We start from the raw sequence: 23,341 nt of genomic DNA, 5'->3' as shown, positions 1-23,341 counted from the left end.
CCTGCATTGCTGTAACCATTTAGCTCACAAGGCTATTTGTTAACATTATTCTATATTAGCACACATTAATCACTACTGATTAGCCCACTGATGTTGCAGTAGCTTTTGAACCACTGTAGTGTTGTAGCTAAATTCAGGCCTGCTAGCATGCATTAACTCTCAGCGTTGTTTGGGCTTTCATAAGCTAAATTTTAGTTCATCAATAAAAAATTTCCAAACTCACCAAAATTTGTTTGGTGGTTAAAATCATTTTCCAGCTCACCATAATAAACACCAATTACATGAAAGTGAGTCGGAAAACATACTCATTTCAGTTCAACGCATTTATCATAAAAGGGTAAGAAGAGCTGACTTCATGGCGTTTCATCTTGGCAACTAAAGGATTGCAAAATATCCATTGAGAAACCACAGAGAGACTTATTCTTCTGCTTTTGGTTTATGCAACAGAAAGTATGCGTCAGGACAGTACTGGCAACAGCATTAACTGGATAAAACATACCAGAGAAGCCTGTTGCAGGATCCTTGTGAGGAATTAGTGAATCACCTCTATTTGAAATACCACTGACTCACTCCTGGCTAGAGAGGAATCCCAAATGTATACCAGTAAAGGAATAATATGGTTCATTGTTCTGGACAATTTTGACTATACAGCATGTATGCTACATGGAGCTAACAAAAAAAGAATTGAGTTAAAAAAACATATGTCCATGCCTACAAGCTAGATGAAAGCAGAACATTGCAATAGCAGTGTGAAATGAAGGTAAACTCAGCAAAATGTGACTTTAGGCTGTGCTGGTTTTGCTTAACTTAAACTGATATGAGGACACAGTTCAGATTGTTAAGCCAACTTGTTGTTTTCACAAAACGTGGTAAAAGCCCCAAAACCAAGAGGCTAATACTGAAATACTCAGCTCTCCAAATGTGTCCACTTTCTGTCTACTTTTGTCCACTTTTAGCTGTGGTCCCACTGGATGTTTGTCTTCTGAAGAATGGAGTGGCCACACAGGGGGAAAGAGAGGAACTGTCAGGCTCAACTGCACAAAAACCTTGCACAAGGTTTCCTGTTTGTTGTTATGGTGACTGTGGACGGAGTCTTTCCAATGTGGGGTTTGTGAGACACCTTTTCTGTATTGCAAACACACACTTGCACACTTATACACACTCAGAGAGACCTTTGTGTACTCTGGAATCCTCTCCAAGCTCTATGAGAAACCTCTGAGCTATACATGCTTAGTCATTCACACAGATTTTATCTCTCTCATGCAACACACATCATTTAGACTTAATTCCTCAATTGTCTTTTTTTTTTTTTCCATCTCTGTTCTAAAAACAGCCCTCCTTTATCTCCCCGCATATTTCATGCTCATAGTCTTCCTCAAATCCTTCCCCACTTCTCCTTCTTTTCTTTTTTGAGCTCCCCTCTGCATACTCCAGGGTCTATAATCTGACCCCGCCCTCCTCCCTCACCCTGTCATTACACCCGTTGGCTAAGCTGCCATTCCGTTCCCGTGGCAACCCTCTAATTAGCCAACCCCAACCGCCGCGGCTGCAGCAAGGGGGAGGGGCTTGATGCGGTCTGGAGGGGAGGGGCCTTGCTGAACACAAAACCCTTCAAATGGTTGTGAACTTTGTTTTTACAAACTCACCATGTTTTCCCAACGCTCTCTCTGTATGCGGTCCGGGGAAATGTTGTGGTTGACACTGATTGGTGCTCAGGCTGATTTTAACGGTCACAACATGATCATGTTTATACATATGAGAGGCCAGTGGAGGAGAGGCAGATGATATAATGTTGGATACCAGGAACAAGTGAAAGCGAGATGGTGACTGTCAGTAAAAAGAAGTCTCAGAGTGTTCTTAATTGGAGAGCCACAGTTGAACAAAAGAGCCGATGAACAATGGTTCTCAATCTTCTGACAACATTTTATTAAGTTGGTCTTAAAGTGATAAATTGTCAAAAGCTCATTTTTAAATTCAGTTTAAGTCCAATGTCAAATTATACAGGCCCTGTGAAATTGTGAAGCTTAAAACAATATGACAGGTGTCTGGATATTGTGGGAAATTATCTGGGACACATTAAGTCTTAATTGTTGCATAATTAGGATTTTAATGGCAGTAAGATATACAACCATTCTATGTTGAGCATAACAACTACTTCAAAATAAATATTTCTATGTTTAGAAAAAATCCCACACTGACGCTGTCAAGATTAATCGTGAGGCAATGAAAAAACAATTCAAAGTTTTCAAGATTCACATTTGTACTCTGGGGTTTGCAGCCCCACTCGCCCATACAAGTGCGAGAGCCAAAGAGATGCATCAAAATTAAAGAAATCTTTTTCACTCATCTCCTAATTTGTCTCTAGTCTCATTTAGTAAAATAAATCGTGAGAGAATCGTATCGTGAACCCAGTATCATGAATTGTAAGCTATCACACTTTAATCAGTTACAGCTACTTTTAATTTAATGTTGCAATGTTCTCCATCTTGTTAATACATTAAGTTAGTTACCATTGAATACTAGATTAAAAACTGCTCATACAATACATGACCACAAAGATGTAATTTAGGTGGCACACATCTAGCACATATGTCATTATGACATCACTCTGCTATTTAAGCAGGTAAACATACATATCCAGATGTGAGGTAAAGGTTTCCTAACAGGGTGACTTGTGACTTCCAGCATGGTGGAGTGAGTAGTCTGCTGGAACTCCAGGCCGCCTCACAGACACAAAGAGCCTTTCATATGCCCACGCATGTTCAAACCCTGCTTACGACATGCTGCCAGATGTCCAAACGGCCTGGACATCATGTCTGTGAGCATATGTGAAGCATGCATGCTTGACTGTGTGTGTGTTAGTGTGTGTGCACATGTGTGTCCACCCCCTCCCCTTCTGCAGTGGTATGACCCCAACCACCCCCGCAACCCTGGATGAGTCCAGGCAGCTTGTGTGGGGCTAAGGATTTTCATTTTAAAATGTGTTGAATCAGTGTGTGTGTGTTGAATCAGAGTGTGAGTGTGTGTCATCGAGAGACATTTGAACTGTGCACTGTGTTTGACCCCCCAACTTATCCCATACCACCACATGATTTTATATTACTCACTATTTGACTAGTTAAACGTCCTGTAATAAGTGTCACACTCTAAAAATAATTTCTTTGCAAGAAAACATTTTTTTTAACACAAACATCTTGAAGAAGGTCGTCTTCCTCTCCAATATGAATGTGGGAACAATGCGGCCCAGAGAGAGAGAGTGAAGGACCTAAACAGAGAGCACTTGACTGGATAAAAGCCAGCTGGTCTCAGCAGCCCTCCCAAGGCTAAGGGCAACAACAGCCTTGAAATGCTAGCTTTGTTCAGCTAGTTGTGGCTAACAGACAGAGTTTGGTTGTGAATGAGCATTAATGTGAATAAGTACAGTATATTACTCTTATTAACAGGTGTACATGCTCAAATAAAAAAAAAAAAACATACTTCAGATTCGGTCACAAATTCAAAGCTCATCCTTCAAATCTGAACACAGGTTGCAGATGGACAGATATGAAAGAAACATACTTGAGAGGTGAAGCAATTTTTGAAAAATATTTTGAGGAACAGGATCAGATTTGTTTTGCCAAAGAACTACATACTGTAGAGTCTACACGGGCTACAACGTTATTGAATTAGCCATGTAATTGCTTTTTAATTGGATTATTGGTGTGTATGTAGCAAGTACACACACACACACACACACACACACACACACACACACACACACACACACACACACACACACACACACACACACACACACACACACACACACACACACACACACACACACACACACACACACACACACACACACACACACACACACACACACACACACACACACACACACACACACACACAGTAATTTTCACAGCTGTGTGAAGGGAGGGAAGGAGAAACAAATGAATGGATGGACAGGAAGAAAGGGAGATGTAGTTTCAGGTTTCACATCAGTCAAACACTGAACTTCAAAGCCATACATTAGTTTTACTCAGAGGAGACAAAGTCAACGGTCTGTTTTTGTGGTTTATAGGCAACAAGTTACGATCATTTGATTTTTAAAATCACTGTTTAAATAAGCTCTTTAAATCTGTGTTATTTATATTAGTTGTATACTTAAACTTTGATGTAGTGAAAGTAGGATCTGATCATTCATTTCCAAAAAGGGTTTTGTGGCCACGGTGTCCTAAAAACTTTAATGTTTGGACCCATATCCAGTATAAGTGAAGGTTTGCACAAAACACAGTGAGCTGGAGCCATATAAATAAAAAGGTAGAAATCAAAAGTCAAGCCTCCATTGCAAACTTTTACTTTCTTTGTTCCTACTTGTCTCCCTTTTCTTTTCCCCAAGTTCAGCTCTTCTGTTCTTCTTCAGACCAGGTGAATAGAAAATGCCAAGATCTGCCTCAATGGATGTGACCCTAAAAAATCTCCAGTCAACAAACTGTCTATGTTTCAAAAGAAGGCTGATTGATTGTGGTCTAAAAGCAGGGTAGAGACTGTGTAAGAACACAACATACTTTGATTGATTTTTTACCCTTTGATAAAACCTGGGTTGTAAAAAAACGTCTTTGAACTTCATCATAAAAGTTGTGAAGATAGTTTTTGACTTGATTGGTAAAAAAAAAAGGACGGTGCTTTCAGAAAAGCTTGCCTCAGGGCGCGTGTATGTTCTTACAATGTGGTGTATTGTGACTAACTCCTCTGACAGTGCTGCAGCTGGCTTCTGAGAGGATTCCTGGAGGAGTGTGCGAGGTGTGCGAGGTGAGAGAGTGTGAGTGTGTGCGTGTTTTGTAAACCAGACATCCCCCCCACCCCCCACCCCTTTACCCCCAGCACTTCTGCTGGGAGGAATGTGTGGTCCGCCTCCTACGCTGGACGGTTGTGCCAACATTCCTGACTGACAGAGAGGGAAAAAGAGGGAGAGAGAAAAAGGAGGACCAGTAGAAGGAGATTAAAAATGAGGGAGTAGATTGATGAAGAGATGTACTCTTGATAAAAAAAAGAACCCTGGTTGACACTTTGTACAGGGATGTTTGAAAAAGTAGTGGGGGCTTGAGGAAAAAAAAGTGACCATTGTTCCCTAAATTGCCCCTAAGGCCCCATCATAACCCCTTCAACCCTATAACCCCTGTATAAACACACAGAAATAAAAAGCCTGCAGGGGTTTCCTGGAATACCATCCCTCTACTAGAGCAGTATTTATTTTGTTTCCACTAAACTAACATGGTGTGTGTATAATGCCAGTTGCTAACATGAATATTTTATAGTGTTCACTGTCTGGGCATGATTCTCAAAAATACTCAACACGTAAATGCTTCACACACTCGTACACCAACACACCTTAGAACTGACTCGCATGTCAATCTATGACCAGCATTTGACCTTTCCCACATCCAACCGAGGAGAAGCCCCAAATTCTGCAGCTCAGTGCGATGCAGACCTGCAGATTGTGTGCTTTCGTGAGAGGGAATCTGAGATGGCAGACTGTCCACAACACACTGACCCCTGGATGCCCCGTTCACAGCTAGCTTACAGACTTCAGACTCTTTCTCCCACACATTAAATCTCAGGCTGATTTAAGGAGAACATGGCTGCTGTTGAGGATAAAAATACACCTTAGCTCGTTTGTGATCACCAGACTGAAAAGGCAGCAGTCTCGTGTGTGTCATTCTCATGCATGCTTCGTTTTGTGCTGTTCCTTAAAATGACTGTAATGAATGAAAGCCATACGCACGTGACTGTGTGACTGCTTGTCCAACCAATGAAAGGTGTCCTCTGTAGAGACATTGCTCAACATATAGCACACATGGGCAACACACACAAGGCTTGAAAGCACAGTGTGTAACACACTGTAACTAGCTTTAGAGGCTTACAGTACAGATAGTTACACTGATACTATGCATACCTTTAGTGAGTGTTTACAGACAAATTGGATTTTAAGCCCAAAATTTCCTTTTTTCTTTTTATTTATGTGCAAATTAGATTTTATTGTGTTTTAGAGAAAATGAGAAAATATTAAACTCAATAGAAACCTTTGGCTAACTCTGTTCTGTTCCTACTTTGCCCTTCTCCAGTTGAGACATGCTGGTAGTTAATGTAACACCCTTGGATGCAAATGTTGGACATGTTTTAAACTGACAATCGTTTTTGTTGAAAGACTACTATTTTAAGCTGAATTTTTTGGGGTAATAGAAATGGAATCCACTTGTGAAAAGCTGTAGGACAAAAACTGTGGCAGACTGACTGAACTGACGAACAGGTAACAGCATATGGTGTGTGACAGTAACAGTAAGAGGGGTTTGTACCTGGTGGCTTCTTGCTCCAGTCTGGACACACTGGGCACGTAGAACATGACTCCAAAGAAGAGCAGTGGCTCATTGCCAAACTTGTCCAGCTGCTTCTTCAGGGGTTTCTCAAGCTCCACCCAGCGCTGGGCCGGGGTCTGGGCCTTTCCTTGGAACCACAGTCCGAAGTAATGGGTCTGAAGATGGGAGAAAGATGGTGGGAGAGTTCGGTGAACAATCAAAGAAAAGTAAATAGGACAATAAGTTGAGGACAGGATAAAAGAAAGGGGAGATGGGTTGAGGAGATGTGACCAAACAAGAAGCTATGTAAGCTGGATGGAGAGAGATCAAGAAAAAACATTCAGAGAAACTAGATGAGTCAAAGTATGGAGAGGGTAAATGGCGATTGATGAAGAATAGTGGATTGTGTAGGAGAGAGGGAAATAAGTGGAAATAATAAATACATTCAGGAACATTACACAGAAGAAGATTTCATTTAAAACCCTGATTTAACAGTTGATGCTAGTCGTGTAATTCTATCAGCATGAATATTAGTTAAAACCCATTGGACAGAACAGGCAATGAACCTCAATGATGGAAAACAAAGATTAGTCCCATGCCATTAATTAGTAGATTAGGATCTTATTAAAGAACACAGTTCAGATGATTTACTTTGGTTTTTTTCAACAGAAAAATGAAAAGGCTATTTATTAGATCTCAGACAGTTTTCAACATTCAGCAATTTTGTATTGTAAGTATAAATTTTTTCCTGTCACCCGAACTATGATTCTTTTCTTCAATCAAAATCATTCATTAAAACTACGCACAGACATGAAACATTTTTGAACCATGACATATGAGGTTAGTGTTTCTAGGCAGCAATGCTCAGTTGACTTTTTTTTCCCTGAAGAACGATCCTGCTAAACAATTCAAAACTCAAAATAGCTTTACTGTACTTCATTGTGAGTGAACAACACATTTAGCTTCTGCAGATTCGCCCAGCAGGAAGCTACATGATGAAACGCGTTGTTCGCTTTAAGCATTATTGTGTACAGTTTCAGGCTCTTTAGATTACGACTGATGGCTTACCCCATAATTTATTAAACATAATGATCTTTAATTGGTTTTGTGTGCAAGTGTTCATTTTATTAAGTATCACAATGACGAGGTGAGCACACCTGGTTCATCTGCTTTGTGGTATACCACTGTAAAGAAAGTCATAAAAGATGCAAGCTGCAGCTGCAAGGGCACACACACACACACACACACACACACACACACACACACACACACACACACACACACACACACACACACACACACACACACACACACACACACACACACACACACACACACACACACACACACACACACACACACACACACACACACACACACACACACACACACACACACACACACACACACACACACACACACACACACACACACACACACACACACACACACACACACACACACACACACACCCTCCTCCCTCACATGTAAACATGCACAAATAAGGTGTCTGGTACAGCAATACTGTTAAAATTCAGGCACAAACACTCACTTATCTGGCTTGCATACAAAAAAGGAGCAGACGCCACAACACATTATTTATATCATCACTGACACCTGGCAAATACCACAACACCGTGTGAGGACGTACAAATGCACCGCCCCTCTCACTCACTTTGTCAGGCCAGTCGGACACTCGTGTTCATCAAACACAAATCAGTCGTTAACTAAACACACACATTCTTTCTCCGATGTGTGAACAAATTGTCCCGTCAGTAGTCAAACAATCCCACATCACAAACAATACACTCCTGGCCTGTAGTAAGGCTCTATAGGTGGATGTAAGAGGAAATGGTGGATGTGATGGCAGAATAAAAGGGACAAGAGAGACAAACAGAAGAGAGAGAGAGAGGGGGGGGGTGGAGAACGAGAGGGGGATGAGCTGTATCTCTTTCTTCTGCAGGGAAAAGGGGTAAGAGGTAGCCACGCTTCGTTAGAGATGGACAAGAACCCTGCAGGAGAGAGACAGCAGAGGGCAGGCAGACACACACAGGGCATAGGGAGAGGCGTGTGGCGATTAACACACACACACACACACACACACACACACCTACACACACAATCTGCTGCGGCATTCATTCAGGTTTTTAAGTGTGAGGGTCAATATTAAACTGTGTATATTTCTGATATGGGTGATCAGTGTGAGGTGGGTAATATAATTAAATGTCAGTTTTACCAATTGTAAGAGATTAATATCAATAAAAGGGAGAAGTGTTATCTGGGGACGGGCACAGCTAGACTACCTTGTGTTTAAAAAAAAAAGTAAGACTGTTCACTGCTTAATCTTTCTCATCCCGCTTTTTGCAACAACTTGTTGAAGAACTCAGATTTACTACAGGAGAATTAATTAGCATTTAAATTAGAAATCGTGGGGGAAAAAGAAATTACACTTGAGACAGATTTCCTGGAAAGCAAAATATCAGCTGACATCTGAGTCAAACAGGGGGAGGATGGCAACATAAAAGACTCATCCTTACCTCCCGGAGCTCCAGCCTTTGGGCCACCGCCTCCAGACATTCCTGTCCCGTACTCTCCACTGACAAAGTGCATTCAATCATCGTGCTGTCCAGCAGGCGAATCCGTGTCACAAAGTAGTTCTTGCTCAGGACGTTGTAGCGCCTTGTGCGCCGCAGCTTCAGCCGGAAGGGCATGGCTGGCTGGAGGTCACGGCGGAGTCAAAAGGTCAAAAGTCAAAATCCAAGCAAGCGGAGAGAGACGGATGGGCGGGCTCTACGACCTGGCCGCTGCCCTCCTCACTCTCGCACGGCGCCGGCCACACCACCGGGTGGAAAGAGGCACCCTGGCAAGGCGCTGGCCCATTCCCAAAGATGGAGAGGAGGAGGACGAGGACAAGGACGATGAGGAGAAGGGGAAGACCAGTTGCTGTAGGGAAAGACGAAAAAAACAACAATGAGTTTTCAACACATAGTTTGGTGGGGAAACGAAACATGCAAAAACTACACGTTGCTGTTGTCAGTAAACATTTGTCCTAACAAAGCCTCCCACTTCATATTTTACAGTACATTCATCGAGTCTGCCTCCCATAAACAAGCACACAAAAGAAAGCAGGCGAGACTGTCAGTATCACCGGGGATAACAGCAGCAGCAGCAGCGGTGCCACAACGTGCGCCGAGGCAGGAATCACACGGTAGCAGACAGCTTTACCCTGTAGTTATGGCAGCTGCAGCTCTCTGCATGCCCCGTGAGGCCCAGCGTCAGGCAAAGCCGGGAGACAGAGGCAGAGATGTGAGGCTTCGGATGAATGGACATCAAACATCCGAGCACAGACATCCATCTGAACCCAAGCAGCTGGCTTTGAGGAGCTAATGGAGCTTCTAAGTCTCATATCTGCCTGCGTGGGAGGCCTTTCCTTTCCTTTTTATCTCCCCTCTCCCCCCTTCTCTCTGCCCCGCTGCAGCCCAGTGCCAGACATTGTTGCGTACAGTGAGGCAGTGTGTAAGATCACACACACGTGTAATGGTGGCACATGTGCTTACAAGGACACACTTCTTGTTCGCCGCAAAACACAAATATTGTTGTCGTCGGGAAACGTCTAAATCGTTTTAACTATGCGGAGGAATAAGTGTTTCAATCTGAGGATGATAACACACACACACACACACACACAAACACAAACACACACACTGTGGTTTTAAGGTTGAGACAGTTCTTCAGGGAGCCTTTGAATACATCTCTTAGTCAGTCATCAGTTATAAGCTTTCATGTTTGTAATGAGGAAAGAGCTTTGATGTTGGGAGAGACACAAAAGGACATGTATTAGTACTCCATACATTCACGCCTGCAGTGTACTTCAAGGCAAACGTAAAACCCGTTTAATCAAGGTAAAAATGCAGGGAAACTTGGGTAACTTGGTCATCAAAGGATCTCCTCCTTCCACGGAATAACTCAACCCTGATTTGATTGAAACAGCTAAAAGCAGAGTCCTTTGAAAGGTGGCGGCGTGTAGAAGCCGTGTTTGACTGGAGCTAGACGGAGTTGGAAAATAGCACCCCTTTTCATTTTGAGTGCAGTTGTGGGTGAATTTGCTCAAGCGATCGGCAACGGTGGCGGTTAAATGAAGTGAACGTAACGTAAGAGTGATTTGAGACAGAAAAAAAAGCTTGTTTTGTGCCGACTTTAAGAGAAGAGCACAGCAGCATCCCGTCGTCCGAGCGCGTGTCCGTGCTTACAATGATCTGCTGGAATGGATGCTGGTGGTGACCCTTGAGTGTAGCGCTGCACAGATTTGTATAACAACAGGTCTAGGTTTAGTCTTATGTCTCATAGGCTCGGGGGTTATAAGACAAAAGGTATAGTTTTCATTTTAAAGTTACCGCTTTATATGTCATTGCTTTAATTGTTAAACAGCCGTATCAAGATAGAAGGTTTTTTTCAGCAGCTTCACACAAGTCAGACATCTGAAATATAAACACAGGAAAGAAACAAAAAACCTCAAATCAAGCAGATTCAGATGGAGGCTACATTAGGAGTTAAAATAAAGTAAACTAGTCAAAAAAAAATGGCTGGTTGGTTTTTGTGGCAGACAGTTGAAAAAGTTCATTTCCAACCCCCTGAAAATTCATGAAGACCCAAAACTAAAGAAAAGGCTCCACGCCTCGATAGCAGGAACAGCAAACGTGCACACAAAAACACTTAACAAAAGCCACAAAAAAAAACCAGGCAACACTTTCTAACATCTTCAGGAAAAAGCAGAAAAGTGTTAATGAAAGGAATTCAAATTGAAGCACGGATAAACTGGAAGAATAAACACACCGGAAAGAAAGAATGCAAGGACCAAAAGCCTGCAGAACAATGCTCCAGTGAATATGAGGAGAGAAAAGTGGGGGAGGAGTGGAGAGTGAGAAGGAGGAGTAAAGATGGAGGGGATGTGTTGCTTCTTGTCCTGGGCTCTGGGCAATGTGCTGTTGATAGTCAGCTTGGACCCCAGCCCAGATTCTTCTCTACCCTGACTGGAAAAACAGAGCACACCTGACACAAGTATGCACCACAAGGAAGGTGTGTGTGTGTGTGTGTATGTACATCCCAGTGTGTGTGTGTGTGTGTGAGACAAGGCTGAGTGAGTTGAAGAGAAAGACACTAGGAAGGCGGGGGGGAAGAAGCTACAAACTGCTGACTTAAGTATAGCCTTGTTGTTTGCTACGGATTGAATCACACTTGCTTCACACTTGTTTTTTTGTAACAGCCGTGCCCCATTTGGGAGCTGTAACACATTCCTGAGTCCTGAATTCGTCCAAGACAGCTCACTTTATTCTGGCATCATTTAATTCATGCTTTTTTTTTTCTTTTCTTTTTTTTTGTAGGGCGTCCATGCGAACAAAAAAAAAAAAAAAAAAGAACATCCAGCAATAAAACGCCACAGTAAGTGAATATCTGAAATTCACCACATTCCTATTGTTGCTATTTTCATTTGATTTCACAATCAGGGTGGGAAGTGCATGTTTTGTAATATTGTCATATTGCTGTGTTCCTGTCGGGAATAGAATAAATCATAGCATCTCAGTTGACAAGGCAATAAAAAAAAACAATGGGCTACATTTGAAACAATATAACTTGTTATCTAGCACCTTTAATGACACTTTAACAATAAGTAACATCAATATTATTATTGGTGGTATACTGCTAGTATTAGCTGTGGTAGCCTATGTCATCAAATGTTGAGTTAAGTTAAGTTGAGTTTCGAAGGGCTATAGACACCTCTTGGGTCAGAGTTAATAAAATCACTAGTTAATAATAATTAAACTTGAAATCTGGCCGTTTGTCCATACACATTTCTTTTTGCATCAGGACGCAGTGATATGATAAAGGATTTCAGATTCCTTACACATATGCAGGAGTATGTCAAGAGCGGTGGCCAATTTGATTGTCCAACCTTGATGCCCCCTATGACTAAACTATGATTGGCTTTTGGCTGTGTGGACTTTTATTCAGTTGTGCTGCAACAGACTGCTCGTAGATTTGCATTTCAAGTCGGCACATATCTTTGAGTTAGTTCTTCAAATTATGACTTTGCACCTCTTTTTGAGTTTGACGCAATAAACTAAGACTAAGCTTAAAGTGTTCCTTTGAAGAATTATACACAGAATATGACATCTGTATGATGCTTCAATGTTAATAGTTAAAGTAGATATGAATAGTGCAGAAAGGGTAAATATATGCTATTTATAGTATGTCTATGTGCACACATACAGTACTTTGTGCCACCTGTACATAAGTCCGTACCTCAGACAAAAAAGAGGACACACACGCCCCTGTATACATGTGTTTTTCAGGAATAGGCTGAAGAATAACATCTGAGCTGCTCAGTCTGAGCCTCAGAGAAAATGGCCGCTTTGTGAGTGGTCATTTGGAGAGTAAATCAGGATGTGTGGTCACAGTGACCCCAGTCCTACACCTAAACCACACACACACACCCTCTCCTCTGACCCTCCCCACAGCCTCAGTTTAAAAGGAAGTGACATCGCAGGTTGTTGGAATGAGGGCCCAAAATATTCCTCTAAAAGAAATTTCCCACACAGGCCTCTGCAAGAACACTGACACTAAGTACACAAAGAAGCACACAAAGACACAAATAAAGTCTACATACTTTCACTGTGTAGTGTACAAACATAGACGTGCATGAACAGGGCACACCACAAACACACAGAATCACAAACACGCCCACCAGGTTCTCCTCAGGTTAGCCAAAGGACCAGACAGCAGTTAGAGCAATTCTAAACTAGCAATCAGTGGCATGGTTAAGAGTGTGTGGTTGAGTAAAGCCCAACACACAGACAGACAATAGATTGGACTGAACCCAACAGCTTGACACAAATAAATTTAAAAAAAAAAAACTCTGCTACAGTTCTCTCTTGACCGTCGTGTTTTTTTTCCAGCGCGCAAAAACAGCACACGTTTATGAATTTGCACATAGTCATTTTGTGGCAGGGAGAAAACGAGAGGGAAAACCGAGGGAAGAGGTTGTTGTTTTTTTTCCTTTTTCAGGGAACCAAGCACGAGCTAAATATACATGAAACATTGCCATCTTTGTTGTGTTTTCTCGTTATCCCCCAACACGAGTGGTGAAGGGAAAATAATGTTCAAAAGGTGACATTTCTTTTCAGTGCACGCTTCATAGGAGTAAGCAGAAGGATTGGATTTAGCCCGGAACAATTCAGTCTGACTTTACAAAGATTATAAATCAGTAGTGTGTGTATCCACATGTCTGTCCATACAAGGTTGGTGCAATAGGCCATGTGAAATCACACCAGCACCAGTACATCATAATCCGGTGTAATAATCCAACACTTTAGCACTGTAATACTACACTTCACCTCCCGTAGCAGCACTTTAAGCACTTTTACTACAAAGGTCACTTCATTCTGGATTGATCAGAACAACATTGCACACTTCTGACGCTTGCTGTAAGTGTCAACTAATCTACAGTTTATGTGAACCACCAATCTGCAAATGGACTACAGAGGGAAATTAGTCCATGGCTACAACATGGCACGTTTATGTTCATTAATATACACCGTCTCTTTCTTTGGTCAGTCAAACAGGGCTGGTTAAAGCACCAAATAATTCATTTTGTCATAATGTAAAATATTTAAAGATATTTTTAAAGTGTTTTATATTGAATTCGCTGTCAACAATAAAAAGTCAGCAACTGATGTTGTTTTTCCATCAACTCGTGGCACTAACGTTGGCTTCATTAGCCTTGTCATTTGAAATGACAAGGCTAATTAAATGGTAGAATATTGCATAGTCTGCGTCAATGTGTTTGACACGAACGGCCTATCGGTGTTATCATTGTAAACTGCATAATGTGCCATGTGGGAATGGAAAGCTCGACAGGTGCAGCAACAGTTATAATGGGGGTCGAGTTTGGCTAACAATTTGTTGATGCCGTGTGTTAACAGCTGACAAAAGAAGGATATAAAAAACCTGTTTAAAAAGCAATGTTGACACAGGTTTCCCCCACGAGAGGCTGTGTTTTCTCTCTTCACCCACACAGGTGTAGATTTTTAACTCCCTGAGAATTAAAACCAAACCATAACAAGCTGTGACAAACGCTGGAGTCATGCTGGCAACATTACACATCCTAACCACAACCAGACGGATGCATGTCGGTGCAGGAATGTAGGCCGGGGCAAAACAGTATATCACAATAAAAACTTAAAACGCTTCATTTTACTTTTGCTTATTTATTTTTATAAGCTGTCAATATAAAAAAAAATAAAAAATCTAAATTCCACCAGTATATTAGCTGTTGTTCTGTGAGCTGCTCTTATGCTCTCTCTCGCTCCTTCTCTCTGTCTCTCTGTCTCTCTCTCTCTCAGGGCAGCACGTCTATCACATTCGGGACGGGCGCCATTCACATCCACACAATAGCAGGAACAAAACAGCACTTTGTCGCCTACTGCTAAGACCATTAGACGCAGACTACCAAGAACTGAGGACACAAGTGTAGCGTGTGTAACTCAATCAATCTGATCTCTGTTGCTCGTCTCTGTCTGAAATACCAACACCGCCCCTCCTCCTCCTCCCTTCCTGTTACACATGAGCGCTGTAGCAAAACAAACGGGTTAAGTGCTTCACAGCTCGTAACTGGTCTTTTCACTGGCGTACTTTTTTTTCTTCTCTGCACCCAATTCTACGATACTAAACCAGACGTGGATCACAAAGTGGGAGTTCAAAACAAGTCGTTTTTATGGGGCTCAGGGTGCTTCAAATGAAATGTTAAAATAGCATTGAGCTTAAACTGGATACGATTGCTTTTGTCAATCTGCAGATTACATTCTCCAAAGATACTTCGGTTTTCCAAGATGTCAAGTAATATTGACATTAGAGAGGATGGAATAGGGATACTTTTGGCATTGTCTTAAAAAAAGCAATTTAAAAAAGGAATCAAATGTTCTCATAGACACCACAACCATACTAAAATTCATTAAAATCAAAATCAACGTACAGTCTACTAAATAGTCAAAACATGGTTTTCAAAATAGCTTTTTACGTCCAACCCACCATTAAAAAAACGTGTGTTCAACTGAGCTAATTCTCACATTTTAGAAGAACAAACCAGGAAATCGTTGGCATGTGTATCATTGGTTTAAAGATGAATCCATTCAAATGAACCATGACCAATGAGTGAGAAGACAAAGACTCCTCGCTTTATTTTAAGGAGTTTTCTTGCGTATGCATCTGACTGGTTTATTTATTGTTCAGTCAGGAAGCTACTGTAAGTTTCTCAGTGCAGTGTTCAATGATGAACAGAACTACAAATCACAAAAACATCTGTTACAAAACACACAGGTTTAGTTTCATATTCCAAAATCTTCTTAGGGACTTTGATCCTCTTTTGCGCCACTGGCTTACCATGGAGCTGAGACAGGCTCTGGAGTGAGATGTTTTGGGGGAAACACAGCTCTCAAGTCTGTTGGTATTCCCAGACGCATACAGCCTGAGTCTGAGAGCAGCAGCTGCTCCGAACTGACCCTGGATCAGACTTCATCCTGCTGCTGCTGCTGCTGCACAAAAAAACAACCTGATTGAACTTTGCTGCCCAACATAAAGAGCACTATTTGTTATTTGCAATATTAAAAAAAGGGCACATAGTGTAGGGGGGAACATTCATGCATGCTACACATTCAGCAATTTAGTCCGTGCATGCCTGAGGAACAGTTGGACACACACAATGAGACTCTTTGTTGTCCGACTTGTGTTATTCGTCAGAGTGTGTTTCTGCCTGACCATAAGCATTTCAAAATGTGTCTTTGTGTTTCCTCACCTTGAAACAATGAACTTAATAATACACTCCACAGTGTACAGTATGTACAGCATGGTCACACACAGAGACACACACACACACACATACCGTCTGTCACACACACAATAACAGCTGCAAACAGATGGTGGAGCCGAGCGGCCAGACAGTGTGCGTTTCGAACAAGCGCATCTGCTTCTTCACTTTCCAGCCCCCCCCCCCAACACACACACACACACACACACACACACACACACACCCCTCCTGCACTCAAGCTCAATCTCGGAGACAAGTGTTTGTCTCCACTACATGACAGGGCAGGGTTTGAGACAAAGTCATGCGTGTTCACAGAAAGGTGACATCCAGACAGTCAAAGAGCTTTGTCTGTAGCTTGACACAGCCCAACACACTCTCTCATGCCCCGTCTATCCCTCAATGTGACACACGCAGACAAACACACACATGTACAAACACATACAAATACACATACACACTCACACATACACGCTCTGCAAAAATCAGTGATGGAAATTGAATTAAAAGCAAAAGAAATTCTAAAATTGAACTTCATTAAAATATACAATCACTGCTGGAGAGAGAGAAACAGAAGCGAGGAGTATCTGCTCTAACATCAGCTCCAGCATGAAGATTTAGTCTGACATCCATTACGCCTGAAATCTCGATTCAAAGTTTTGAGCATGCCCAGATTCTTTAGACATTCCTTGTACCATCCTGTGCAACAAGAGCCATCTGTCAACATCTGCAAATAAACCTCCGGGTCTGTTTCTTTATGCATGGAGATGTTCATTTGTGAACACCTGCTGCATTGTGGTTATAGTTGGGCTGGGTTAAGTGTGCAGACAGATGTAGGAGACATGATAGAGTGCAAGACAGACTGTCAACAAACAGTTATCATTAAAAGTGTCCAGAGCACATTCTCATCCTGAGCACCTCTGTGTTACAGGTGGAATCAAACACTGATAGCTGATATTTGGATCGCTTTGACTAACATCGCATTCTGCCACTCTGTTGTGAATGTTGTCACTTAATAAATGACCAAAAACTATATTTGAAGTAGTAATTGTAAGAAAGTGGTGAACTAAATTGCATACCTGCCAATAACACATTTAAAAGTACATAAACTCACCAAAACCAATATTTGGATCAGAATCTATATTGGTATTTTTATTGGAATATCTTGAAGAATTATAGTAAAAGATTTAACTTAAGTTAATTCATGTCATTTCCCTGCTTGTGATTATCAATAGTGTATCCATACAGCTTGACACAACAGCGTCTATACACATCTTGTGTATAGACGTCTTGAACGCTCATCATCGTGCATCAGGCAACATCTAACCTGTGAAACCAGAAAACAAAGATCACAGTGGGATGCAGAACTATACAGCATCAATGATGAAGCTTCGCACCAGGGCTGTGACAATTTGATCCCATCACAATTCTTAAGTGCCTTTCTGATTTATATGAAGTATTGATATTTCAATAGAGCTGATTATTTTTGATTTTTTTGTATTTTTAAACAGAATTTTCTTATCATACAATGTGGGGTGGGGAGTAGAATATCATGACTAACATTTCCAAAAAAACAAACAATACACATCCCAGGTCAGTTAATCTGTCTTTGCATTTGTATGTTTGTATCTTCTCTCAGCATGTATCAAACACTCTGCTTCAACATTCAGGCAACCTGCTCCCCCTAAATGTACCTTTCCTGGGACGCGAGGAGGAGCCGAGTGCCTGAAGCGGCAGAAAAAACATCAGACGAAACACCTCGACAACCTGAAACAAATGCCCACAGTTTACTATATCCCAGGCTATAAATACTATATACAGGCGTTTGTGGATGGCGGCTGAAGTTTTCAAGTATTTCCTTCACACAAAATGTCCTTTTCTGAAGCTCATAAGCCAAGTAACAGATTATTAGCTTATTCCTTCCCTGATAAATCTTTGTTGCATTATGAGTCGGTTTAGTCAGAAACTGATGGTGAATGACACAAAGTCATAGCTTTGTTGACAACCTAAAACCCTTTTCAGAAAACAAGGCATACATTGCTATCTTTCTCATTCGCGTGCTCTCTGCTCACGTCGATTTTATTTCTGTAAACAAATAAAACGTCGCAATAATCAATCCCAATAAATACAAAAATGAGGTTATCAATGTTTTTCCCATCCCTACTTTATTCAGAATATTGGGATAGCTGACGTGAAGGACAGTGTGACTGCGACTCTTCTGACAGCACTGAAACTGTTTATGACTCCCATCACCTGACTGAGAAAATAAGATAAGTGAGGAAGAAGAGATGTGACACTGCTGGTTCTCAGGCTCTTATCGTGTTGATACAGTTGGTCAGAGGGAGGAGGGAAGGGGGGGAAGCGAGGTGAGGTAAAGGGGGTGACGATGGAGGGAAGGGGTGAGTAAACACGGACAGTGAGGCTGATAGCAGCGACTCTTTCCACATCAACAAACACAAATGTCGGACCATCAGTCGTCCGCCGCCGCCGCCGCGTCCTTTCCAGCCAAACCACAGTCCTGTTCACATTTTCCATGAACCCCACCCCCTTCCCCTGGTCCTGGGAACCACATCACACACACACACACACACACGTACACACACACACAAATCCAAATCCAAGCACACACACATTCTCAATTACCAAAAAGAAGCCACTGAGTGTTTCCTCACAGCTGAACCCTGAGGCACAGCCAGCTCAATAGAGTTTACAGGCCCATGAAAGCAGTAACACTTTGAGTTTGCTACTGCTTACATCCGTCTGTAGCTAACAAACATAATGACTGCAAGGAAGGAAAACTTCACACAAACGTTCAACTTGAGATCAAATGGAAAATTGCTCTGCTTGAAGCTCTATAAGGAGAAAAAAATGACACACACTTCCGCACGCAATTTCATGAAAAAAAAAAAAAGTCACATGTTTGTAAATGTTTGGGCTAATGGGAATGAACTGTAATAGGGATGGGGATGGGGATGGGGGGGGGGGGGCAAGCTGTGATTGACAACTCAGCCTTCACACCTGGAAGGAGCCCTTTAGGTGGAGTGTGGGAGAGTTGGGCAGGTTGCAGCCTGCACTCTTTGCCCTGTTGTTTTCTGACGGCAGCCAGAGAGCACGACACTTACTCAACTCCCAATCGTCTGACTAAAGCATCTCGACAACACATTTATACAAACACACACACACTGATACACACACACACACACACACACATACACACACTACTGCTCATAAGCACATACACCAAGTGTATGTGTGTAAAATATCATTATATTATTATACAATGTAAGTGGAATAATTATACTTACTGTTTTAACTAATGGTCAGATGGTAATTCAAACTAATCTTTTTTTTTTTTTCAAATCAGTCACACCCTGCTAAACGCTATGGCTAACTCTTAGACTTAGTAGAATGCCAAACGGAGCAACAAGAAATTCAGCCCTTCATACAGATGACTGGAGAAGATCCTGAAGTATGCATATAAAAAAAAAAGACTTTGAATCGTTTTGAAAATTTTAAAAATTGTGAATCAAATTTTCACCTCAAGAGTCGATATATCGAATCATGAGACAACCAAAGATTCCCAGCCCGATAAACTATGGAGTTGTAGTACATCCTTTGCAGACGAACTATGATAACACATCCTCTTTAAGTGGGATTTTGAGTGCATGTTCTGTAAAGGAGTTCTTATGTAGACAAATATCTGAAGCGTATAAGATGAGCAAACACTGATACATCCTTGATGGCTTGAAATATCAACCTAGGATATATTTGTCAAGTGTTGAAGTATTGTTTGATAAATAACAAATTGTCAACAAAATAACAAATCAATTTCAATTTGACTAATCATTTCGAGACTTGATATCTTCTTCCCTGAAGGACTCAATACAAATGGTCTGCGGATATTTAGTAAATATTTCATCTCAATCTTTGATGAAGAAGCCTGAGTAAAATAAAGCAACTTATTACCTCTGAATGTTATTCACATGTCAAAGCAAAGACTGAGGTCGTCTTCACCCTCATTTTTGTCTTTTTCATATAACCATGGAACAGCTGTTTTTCTTCAGAATAACAAGTGAACCTCTGGATGGTTTTACATTTTTCTGCCCACGATTAAAACTGCTACAACAACAACAACAACAGCAACTTCTCTTTCCTCCCTTTCTCCCTGCACACAGCGTGAACATTCGACCAAAATTACAGGTGTGCTGGCCCGCATGACAACTTGAATTGCCTTCAGACTCAACTGACTGGTGGCTACACCGACAATAGTTACTTTCCCTTTTACATGCAGAATTGCATTGTGCAGTAAATACCTATTAAAGATTGCTGACATTAATTGAAACATACCTTTGGTCCTTAACACTTGTGGAGCACAAAATGCTTTTATTTTGAAATATTTTGGAGCAAATACAATCTGAGATAAAATTGGCACTACCCTTGTTGGTCAGCACTCAGAAACATAAATTACATTAAAAGTTTGTTTTGCTGATTACAAGTAAATGAAGGATGAAGGTGGAAACCTACTACTCTGACCTTAAGTCCCTTAAATCCTCTACCAGTGTTTGAAAAAGTGCTGTGTACTCCCAGGCAACTTGCTATGGCACCATATAATTTACACAGCATGCCATTGGGCTTATAAAGACAGCCAGATGTGTGTGTGTGTGTGTGTGTGTGTGTGTGTGTGTGTGTGTGTGTGTGTGTGTGTGTATGGCCTACGCCTCCTGATGCTATATTATAGCTATGCTATATTTGCCTTCACAGAACTCTCCCCTTTTCTACAGTGATGCTTGCAGTCCAAGGTGCGAGTCCAGGCACATCTTCTGCATACACTGACACAAACATGTGCAGGAGAAGTGTGAGAAAACAGCTCAACAACAAAGTGATCATGTCATCAAGGCCAGGTTGAAGAGGGGACGTGCACACACATGAAAACACACACACCTTGTTATCAATCATGGCCACAAAAAGCTTCTGTATATACAACACAGTTTTAGTGGAAACTTGTCATCTTTCTGTGCAATATGAGAAAGCAGAATCTGTGATTTATGTATCAGTTGCATCCCTTGAAAGAAGTCCAACCTGGATCCTTAAGGCTCTCCTACAGGGAGCTCAATAAAATCTATCCAGCCAAGAGTAAAAATAAAATGTCAGCATTACCTCACTGACTTTGGTTGATGTTGTTAGCTGATTTGATTAGGTGTTCTTATAGGCTACAATTATTTACCTCCATACGAAATCGCAACCAAGGGTAGTCCATATCATCGTATATGAAGTGTAAATGAGAACTTGGGGATCTGTATTTTAATTCATGTTTATCTTGTGGAGGAGGTGGGAGTGGGGTTACAGTGATTTTTTTTTCTTTTTTTTTTGGGATCCCCTGTCTGCACTACGTGGCCAAGCCATTTGGCCTACATTTTAACCCTGCTGTCTAGCCCCCTTTTTAAAAGTCTTTTTTTTTTTTCAAATGTAGTTATGTCTCGGCGTATGGACACAATAAGAAAGCACAAAAAAATGGCCCTATTGACAATGTTTTTTTCTGCAAGACAACTTACCTTCGCTCCTGCGCTACATGCCTTTCTGTTCGCCGCTGGAGAAACTCCTCAGTACTCGACGGCCTTAAATCTCAAAGCAAAAGGGTAATCCTCATATAGTTTTTATTCACTTGACCCTTTTAATGCTCTCTTTGTAAAAAAAAAAAAAATGAACATGTAAAATCTTGAGAGACTCTGGACTTGTACTTTCAGAACTAAAAGTCGCGAGCTCAGTGGTGCCTGTTGCTGCTTCAAATCCCGACTGTTTTTTGTTTTTTTTGTCAATTTACAGAGTTTTCCTCTCGGCAGAAAAAAAAGCATGAAAAATATCACATAGGTTCCCAAACTTGCTCGTATAAAACTACGACGTGGTCTTCGTCTCTCGCAGGGACTCTGGGTATGTTTATAGAAGTGGTCCCTCTGGTCCAATGGAGGCGTTCAGGACAGGAGAGAGAGGAGCAGATGCTGCATTCACGTACTGCATAAAAAAATTGGAATCACGAGGGTTTAGTTTGGACGTCCTATTAGGCGGTATAAAGCCTTGGTTCGGGACCCTCGCAAAAGGTCGTGAGATCCCTATAAGATGTCGTGATCAGTTGCTAATCCAGAGTTTGTTTTGGCCCTGAGGCAAGAATCAATTGGGGGCCTTCAATCCATTATTCATCACTGTCAGCCATGACAGTGCCCTCTTCGATTTTATTTGTTGACTTTCACTGACAAACTTTAATTTTCTCAGCAATAAAGCATGCCGCGTTAAGCATGAAAAGGGAGTGAGTGTTGTCAGATGGTGCCCATTTAGGAAGGTTCCCGATACTGTCATTGCAAAAACTGCTTATTATTGGCCGCTGCTTTGGTTGAAAGTTTCTCCTCAGGGTTGCCTGCCTTGCCTGTTGGTATACAGCACCCCGAGTCGTGATAGGATTGAAAAGATAAAAAGGCATAATAAACGCATTCCTCCTGTACCAAATGATGTAGACTAAGCTTATTTCCCATTCACTTTTCTATAAACTCTTTATTTTCCCCACATTAATTAATGAATACGTTTTTAGCTATAGGTCCCGATGTACAAAGGTTGGACTGTTGCAAAGAAAACAAATGCTGATGGTAAACATAACAAATCACAAAGTATATCAGTTTGTAACAGTCCCAATATATTGATAGTACCGCATAGCGCCACAAGGTGGTGTCTGTTTTGTTAAGTATCTGTGAGACTGTTTTTTTTTTGTATGCTGATAAAAGATGGACTCAATAAAAACAACTCTGGTAACAACAGCGTTACAAGTTCAACACTATGGGGTTTAGCCTTGTTTAGACTGCTAAACAGAGCAGATTATAACTTTACTCTTTAGTTTCTCCAAATATAACCAACCACCTTTTTAATTAAATGAGTTGTATATGCGCTGAAAAGTGGATTTTGTCATAACCCTGCTAGTTACTTCCAGTCTTTCTGTAGTAGACTAATTAAATTCAATAAGAAAAAAAACGCCCCCCTGGGGGCAATTCAAGGGCACACAGAGCAGTAAATGAACGACAGTACAGGTATACTCAAATTTGACCAAAAAAATAAAAATAACTACCCTGCTGGAGGCTGTAATGTGGTTTGCAGACAG

General features: G+C 41.4%; 1 protein-coding gene across 2 annotated transcripts in view; it reads right to left on the bottom strand.

The window, feature by feature from the left end:
* Positions 1–22,191, bottom strand: part of LOC306822211 (tyrosine-protein phosphatase non-receptor type 14-like) — a 39,046-nt gene extending 16,855 nt beyond the window's left edge. The window contains exons 1-3 of one of the 2 annotated variants that reach the window (XM_079341073.1): positions 21,753–22,191; positions 8,882–9,287; positions 6,345–6,520 (exon numbers count right to left, since the gene is read on the bottom strand). In XM_079341073.1, coding sequence (XP_079197199.1) covers positions 6,345–6,520; positions 8,882–9,055 — 350 coding nt within the window. In that variant the 5' untranslated portion in view covers positions 9,056–9,287; positions 21,753–22,191. Of the gene's footprint in view, positions 1–6,344; positions 6,521–8,881; positions 9,288–15,779; positions 15,915–21,752 lie in introns of those variants that run through there. The other variant, XM_079341074.1, reaches the window with a different exon arrangement.
* Positions 22,192–23,341: the final 1,150 nt, after the last annotated feature.

This window comes from Symphodus melops (assembly GCF_947650265.1).
Source record: "Symphodus melops genome assembly, chromosome: 1".
NCBI lineage: Eukaryota > Metazoa > Chordata > Actinopteri > Labriformes > Labridae > Symphodus > Symphodus melops.
This window is presented reverse-complemented; position numbering and strand designations above follow the sequence as displayed.